Source organism: Anarrhichthys ocellatus, unplaced genomic scaffold (assembly GCF_004355925.1).
Source record: "Anarrhichthys ocellatus isolate YVR2014 unplaced genomic scaffold, GSC_Weel_1.0 scaffold188, whole genome shotgun sequence".
Taxonomy (NCBI): Eukaryota; Metazoa; Chordata; class Actinopteri; order Perciformes; family Anarhichadidae; genus Anarrhichthys; species Anarrhichthys ocellatus.
Genome location: NW_022280218.1, coordinates 225,087 through 232,367, shown reverse-complemented (window position 1 = coordinate 232,367; position 7,281 = coordinate 225,087). Strand labels below are relative to the sequence as shown.

The 7,281-nt window shown below is 43.5% G+C and overlaps 1 protein-coding gene across 13 annotated transcripts in view; it reads right to left on the bottom strand.

Annotated features, from left to right (window-relative positions):
• Window positions 1-7,281, bottom strand: part of ubr5 (ubiquitin protein ligase E3 component n-recognin 5) — a 33,109-nt gene that overhangs the window by 4,455 nt on the left and 21,373 nt on the right. For 10 of the 13 annotated variants that reach the window (XM_031878584.1, XM_031878585.1, XM_031878591.1 and 7 more), the window contains 11 exons: window positions 6,522-6,779; window positions 6,147-6,415; window positions 4,518-4,729; window positions 4,082-4,315; window positions 3,718-3,791; window positions 3,431-3,603; window positions 2,624-2,773; window positions 2,044-2,261; window positions 1,665-1,785; window positions 288-660; window positions 29-116 (listed from right to left, as the gene is read on the bottom strand). In XM_031878584.1, the coding sequence (XP_031734444.1) occupies window positions 29-116; window positions 288-660; window positions 1,665-1,785; window positions 2,044-2,261; window positions 2,624-2,773; window positions 3,431-3,603; window positions 3,718-3,791; window positions 4,082-4,315; window positions 4,518-4,729; window positions 6,147-6,415; window positions 6,522-6,779 (2,170 nt within the window). The remainder of the gene's footprint in view (window positions 1-28; window positions 117-287; window positions 661-1,664; window positions 1,786-2,043; window positions 2,262-2,623; window positions 2,774-3,430; window positions 3,604-3,717; window positions 3,792-4,081; window positions 4,316-4,517; window positions 4,730-6,146; window positions 6,416-6,521; window positions 6,780-7,281) is intronic. The other 3 variants (XM_031878589.1, XM_031878590.1, XM_031878597.1) reach the window with 1 other exon arrangement.

Here is a 7,281-nt window from a genome sequence, read left to right as displayed (position 1 = left end):
GGGGAATCTGTAATAAGTGTGAGTTTACCTGTCTCTGTCTCTACGAGATCCCGCTCGAAGCCCTCCGCTTCTCCGCTCTCTTTCCCGGTCTCGGTTTCTCAGGCGCTGCATTAGATCTACAGACACAAACACACATTGAATATAACAAGTTCACAGTAATGTGCAAAAAAAAAAAGTCAAAAAAATATACTTTTTAATCATGTGATGACTGTTTTAAGCATCATAAAAGTACCATTGAATGCAACAATGAATGAGTTCCATAGTATAGTTTCTATGTATTGTCATACTTGAATTGTAATCGTGATGACACGTACTGCTGGCCTGCATGCCCTTGCTGACACTCTGAACACAGTCCAGATTGGGCAGCTTATCGTTGGAGAGGAGGGCCAGAGCAATGGCCGTGTAAAAGCTGCGGGCCACACCGCTGCCCTCGCCTGGCTCATCTTTGAAGGTGACCTTCACCCGGTGCACAGCCATGGGTGTGGTTGTGCAGCGCCTGCCGAAGTGCGTGTTGAGCTGACGCATGGTCTGCTGTATCAGCTGGTCTCGATCCCGGTCCACCTCCAGGGCCAGGTCCCGGGACTGCAGGTTCCTCAGCTTCTCCATCTCCCGACGGAACTTGGATTCCTTTACTTCAAAGCCGCCAAGCTCTGTGAGGATCTGGGATAAAATAATAATGACAAAATCATTATGGGCCTGCACTCCAGCATCAGGGACACCATCACACTAAAAATAGAAATTAGGCAGTTTTTAAAATATGGAAATATATTCAAATAGTGTTGCATATATGCAAACAGTACAAAACCCCATTTAATTAGTACCGGTACTTGAATGACAGTGTTGTAATAAAAGCTGTAGGCTATGTCCTGTGAGTTCCACCCATGTGTGACAGCGGGGCAGTGCGTGTGCGTGTGTGTGTGTGTGTGTGTGGGGCACTGTTAGAGAAGTCATAACCAAAGACTGGGTATCGACCCACAGGCTAGTCCCGGAAGATTTGATTTTAGTCACCAGATAAATTTGCTGTATTTCTTCCAGAATCTTTTATTTAACATTCATATCTGCAGTACATCTTTGAGCCACACGGGGAGCCTGACTGTTTGTATTGTTCTGATAATTGTAACCTACTTATGACATCGAATCTAATATGAAAGGCTAGCATACATTTCGGCGGCACAGTCGCGCTCTGAGCAGATGTCAAAAAAAGAAGGAATTCCTCAACACAGCTCTAATAACCGACCAAATGTACCGATACAATTATACTCCCCATCATTTCTAAATCTGTCTGAGCATCTCCTGTAATTCGGCAAACACATAATCCACCACACAATACATGTTAAAGTATTTTTTTTACCATGTTTCTCAGTAACATGACATGGACAGAAAGGAAAAACTGTTTTATCGTGACAACAACACAAACAAATAATTAAGAGTTGCCCATCTGCAGCTCTATACATCTTTCAGCTGATTGTTGAGCCAAACCTAAGGCAAACACACCAGTGAATACTGGATGTACATTCCACAAGCTGTAAGAAAGAGGATTCTATTGGGATGGCCATGTTGCTTCCTGCTGGGAGCCCGTGTCATTTTATACAAGTATAAAAAATGGGGTAATGTCGAAATAATCACTATATTTACTTGTAAATAAATATATAAAAAAAATGTACCGATCCAGGCTCGGCTCCGACATCCTCCATGAAGACACGACCAAACAGCTCCAGTGACAGACGCCAGCGGCCGAGTAGCATGTCATGTGAGATCATCATCCCCATGAAACTACAGTGAGGTCTGGACAGACAAAGGAAAACAAACTGATGCTGTATTTGTATTTTAATACCATTTAAAACAAAATGATCGTATATTTAACCATTTGAGATTTTCTTCAGGGCTTGGTTCGCTGTAGTCTTCTCTGCCAGTTCCAGATGATATTTAAACATACTGTATATATAAATTTACAGGCTAAGCCCAGCTAACAGGCTTATTTCTGAGGTAAATATTAAGCTGCCACTAAACCAACATCACAAAGCACGGATTAGTGTTTGGTACCTGAATGAATGGAGAGGGGGTCCATCACTTTCAGTGAGGCCAATCTCAGCCAGGAGGCTGCTCTTCAGCTGGGCGGCGAGGTCATGGGGCGAAGGGCCCGGTTTTGAAGCCTCCATCTCCTGTTCTGCTAGTGACTGGGTCTCAGTGCTCCGCTGGCCAGTTTCCATACTCATAACATTCTTCAGGTTGGCTGAGTAAGACATCTTGGTGGGCAGGATCTGTTTCAGTGGAGTTCAGGGTAGTTCTTTAGTAACGTCAACATACGTCTTCGACGTCGACAGTGTGATGATAAAAGAATGGAAATATGAAAATGGGACACAGACCACAGGCTGTGCTCCAATATCCACACTTGAATTTCAGTGTAAGCAAAAAAGAACTACCCCAAATATCCATTATTTCTTGCTTTCCATCATTTCCAATGCTCTTAAATGCCACTGGAAATAATGAGAAAATAATAAATCCTGGATAGTTTTTACAGATTTCTATTCAAAAGTCTAGTTACTTGTTATCGTTACTTGTTATGCGTGGATATTAGAACACAGATGCCAGCGTGTTTGTCCAGTGAAGAGGGGTGGTATACCTGAGAGGGGGAGGGTAGAGAGGAGCCCATGTTTACCTCCAGGCAGTTCCTGTCCATGCTTGCCTCAGCCAGGCCTTTGGTTGCCATGTACGAGGATGAGTACAAGCTCTGAGAAGGACGACCGAACAGATCCTCCTTCCTGGCATTAGGCTGTTAGAGAGGAAGCAAAATTAACTTGAAGCCAAAGATTGCATTGGGCCACTATACAGATATTGTGTTGCATAAATCTAGCTAATGAATTTGTCTATCAGTAGGAATCCACCGCCTCGGCCCAACAACCACTGAACTTGGCTGCAGAACAGAGAACATATTTCTGCATCTTCCAGCCATTGTCTGCTCCGGATTTTTCATTCTTTTGGTTTGTAGCAGAATTTCATCAAGAAATGTGACTCTCTTTTTGTCAACATTAAAGAAGCTATAATTTTGTTAAACTATTAGAGTTGTAAGTGGACTAAACTGGCCGGGGTTCTGTGTTAACGTTCAGTGTCATTTTATCTGTACATTGCAGGCATAAAAGTCATACAGTATGTTATGGCTGAGCACAAGGGCTGATTAAGACATGTAGCAAGATTAATAAAAACGCAAAGTCTGCCCATTATCCAACCAGGCATCTTCTCGACGTGTCATTCAAGCACCGACAAGATGCCCGATTGGGCGATGTGACCTGCTTACTCATATTTTGACACATGCACGCCGGCCATCACTGTACGGCCTGATGTCGCATGCCGTTAAATGTAAGGAGGTTTGTGGACCGTGCATCTTTAACCCTTCCATCTTCACACGGAGAGACTGAGCAGCAATACTGACCTGCAGGAGGTGGGGCTGGTCTGCCAGTGGGATGGCCTCAGCCAGGGGAACATCGAAGGGGTTGGGTGGGATGCAGCCCAGGAAGGTCATGGAGTCAGAGCGACGGAAGAAGGGGTGGTTCTGACCCGTTTCAGCTGGGACGGGGTCCTCATCCTTGTCCTGCAGAGTTGAACCTGAGGCGAAGCACAAACAAATCTGTCAGCACACATATCAAAATGACAGTTCGAAGTAGTTCTTTGACATTTATGACTCATTGACTGTTATTAGATGTTAGTTATCTGGCTTACTCTGATTGGTGTCCTCGTCGTTCTCGTGTTCAGAATCCTCATTGTCCAAACCCAGTTCCAAAATCTCTCGATTCCTTAAAATAAAAGTAGATTACAAACACTGTTGTAGTCAAAGAAGGGTTCATTTAATAAGCCATGGTTAATCAGTTGTCCTAATGACCACCGTTCTTGCCCTTTGACTCGTCAAGCAAGACAATAGACAAAATTGTGTGATAGCAGGATTTTGTCATATGCAATTTTATGCAGAAACATAAAAAATAAAAACGTTTTTTCTCTTTTTGTGTTGTAACCAAACACAGCTGCTAAAGTAAACTCTCGGTTTTTGAAAACAAAGACGGCATTTTAACTGATTTTCTTCATTTACCTCTTTCTGTCCATCTGTGGGGTGTCCAACGTGGTCTGCTGGTTCATGGCCTTGATCCAGTAGATAAGAGCCTGGAAAACGTAGGCCACGTGTTTCAGTGAGCACACGTCCAGCACAGGAAGCACATCAGAGTGCTCATCGTTGTGGGAACGCATTAGTGATAAGGCGTAGTTCAGGAAGTCGCCCCGTGCCGACATCATGCCCTGGCGAGCCGTCAGCAGCGTAGCTGCTCTCCTGAAAGAACACAAAACCAGTGAGAACACTACAAATCTGGAGTTCATTCAATACAGAGTGTGGACCAAAGAGCTCTTCTTCTCAGAGTTTGTGTGTGTAAAGATTTTGTCCCATGTCGGATTGTCACATTTATTAGTCTGATCAGTTGCTAACTGTTTGGTGATTAGGAAGAATTTCCAGAAAAAATTTATTTATTTTTTACCTGCGTCCCTCAAGGGTGCGGAGGCTGGCCTCCTCCCGGGCCGTCATACGTTCCCTGCGAGCCGAGTGCTGAGATGCGTGGAGCGGGTGACTGGGGTGACCCGGGTCTCCGGCGGATGACAGAGCCGAGCCGTATCTCAACTGAGCCTCGGTGGAGTCCATGATCGACACCATCCAGTTCCAGGTGGGAATCAGCTTTTCTTCCACATAGTTCTGGTCCCAACAAATGATCAACATTTCACTTTTATTCAACTCACTAGACAGATAAGATTAATCTAAAACAGGATAATGTTCAGACAGTCATTGTTGTCCTCTGCCAATTTAAGTGCGCACTAAGAAAAATACGAGTTAACATTGAACCAGAACCTAAAATTCAGCTTTAATAAATGTATAGCCAAGCTTAGGTTTCCTGGTATTTCTGCACAGTTGCAGATACATATCAGGCTGCACTAATATTACTAGTATTATACTATATTTGAAGAATTTGATTCCAGTGGTGGCCGTTTAGGATTGATTCCGACTTGTGTGTTCCAAACATTTCCAATAACTCCAGAGAGTTCAAGTCCAAACTTCCAAATGTTTTTGAAAAAAAGTTAGATACAATCATTACCAAAATACACATTTTATCAAACCTTGAAAAACAACATTTTTACTGCGGTCAAAAAACTGCCCTCCAGCTTACCGCACACACCGACAAGTTCTATTCATTAAATTTGATTTAATAAAAATGTTCTAACTCATTTAATCCAAATTGAGGATTTTCTGTTTTCGCTGATGACATCAAAACCTTTGTCGATAGACATTTGAAGCTATATTCAAAAACCTCAGAAGCGGTACAGCCCTGCATATAAGATGACACAGATATCATTAACCTCTCAAGATGCAGAATTTGCAGGGATTTTACACAACAATCTTATTGTTGTGAATTCTTCACAGACAAAGACAATAAAGTTACGAAATTGAAATTGTATTGGACGTTGCGGACTGTTTCCGGTTGCGCTAACGGTAGATCTTACGTACCAACGGTCGTATCAGATCGAGTCGTTGACGATGTAAGTGATAGAAGTGTAACTGAAGATATGTGGCGTAACTGTTCTGTTTTGTTGTTGTACTTAATGTTTTTAAGTGCATTTACTGTCAGTGTTTGTCATGTAATTAGCCGTCGAAATAATAGCCCAAAGTTGAGCTAAGTGGCTAACCTGGCTAGCAAGCCTGTATTCTGTGAATGTATGCGTTTGCTTTAAGAGTTTACTATTGCTAGTATTTCAGTTCTATAATTCATTTTCTGTGTTTATTTCAGAAACTCGGTCATTCATCGGTCATCTATTGTTCAAACTCATTCATCATCTGTAAATCTGTCAACAAACTATAAGACTGAATACAGAAACGTATGGATCAAACGGATGTCTGCGTGTTCTCTGACCGGAACCCTGTAGTGGTCAATAATCATCTTTAAATCAGCAACTCAGGGGTCGAATCCCCAACACTTATACTCAATTAAATAGCCATGGTTTCCGAAACTGTCCTCATACCACAATGTATTTATTGTAAACTTATGAAATCAGCATCTTGGTGCCTTGACAGAGTAGTGCGAGTACTTTGTTCACCACACGACGGCCGTGTATCTCACCTGCAGGTTGACAGCATCCTGGTAGGTGAGCTTTACAGCAGCAGGGTACTGCGAGTAGACTTGTTGGTTGTACTTGGGAATCAGACTCATGAGGTCTGAGATCTGCCTTATGACGATGCTGTAGGCCCGGGCCAGGCTGCTGGCAGATGTCAGATAGCTGCTGGAGTTGCTGGCCTCCAGGGCCGCCGCCGCGGCAGCCGCACTGGAGCTGATCGCACTGGAGCGACGCAGGTTGGTAGGGTCGATGTATATCAGGCCTGTGGAGCTCGCTGTGAAAAAGACAAAGATCAGGTACGATCAATATGCACCGTTATCATCTGGAACCGCAAACAGACATTTAAAAAAAAAAAAAAAGAATCCCAGATCTCCACTGACCAGCAGGTGTTGAAGAGCTGGAGGGAGCGCTCCCAGTGGCCCTCTGGCTGGGGGTGTTTCTAACTGCCCACTGCATGGAGCGAGGAGCCTGGGCTGCACTGTTGGCATGGGAGGCGGTAGTTGTCCTTTCCAGCGGCTCATCCAACAGGAACGTCTCCTGGTCGACGTCGTCGCTCTGACTGCTGCTGCTGTCCGAGTCGCTGGAGTCATTGGACTGAGAGTCATCCTCTGAAAAGAAGGCAGGGACACTGCTGGCACCTTCAGGGGGGAGGAGGAGGAGGAGATGGGATGAAGAAAAAGATAAAGGAGACCAGTTTAATGGCTTTTGTGTTCATCTCACCTCCCTGTCTTTGGTCTGTCACATCAGATTTATCCAGGCAGGAGTGCAGGTTAGTGAATCACACCACTACAAGGCCAAACAACACTAATATGATGGTGACGACACTGAAGTCAAAACAACAGCTGCAGTCTGTTGATCACCTTGTACTAAATAACATAGGACTTCATTTTCATGTTTTTTTTGTTTTTTTTTAAAGATTAGAAATCTTTGAAACAACAGCAATGTGTCAAATGTACTTCATATTCTAAACAACACCATCATTAGCAAGAAATAGACATTTTAGATGACCATGGAGAAGAAAAACACCACACCAATTGGGAAAGCTACAGGTTGATTAGTGAGTTATTTGGGTGAAAAGGACAACACTTGTGATGAATTTTGGTTAAAAATGACAGACAATAACGGTGGAATGTGAGAAAG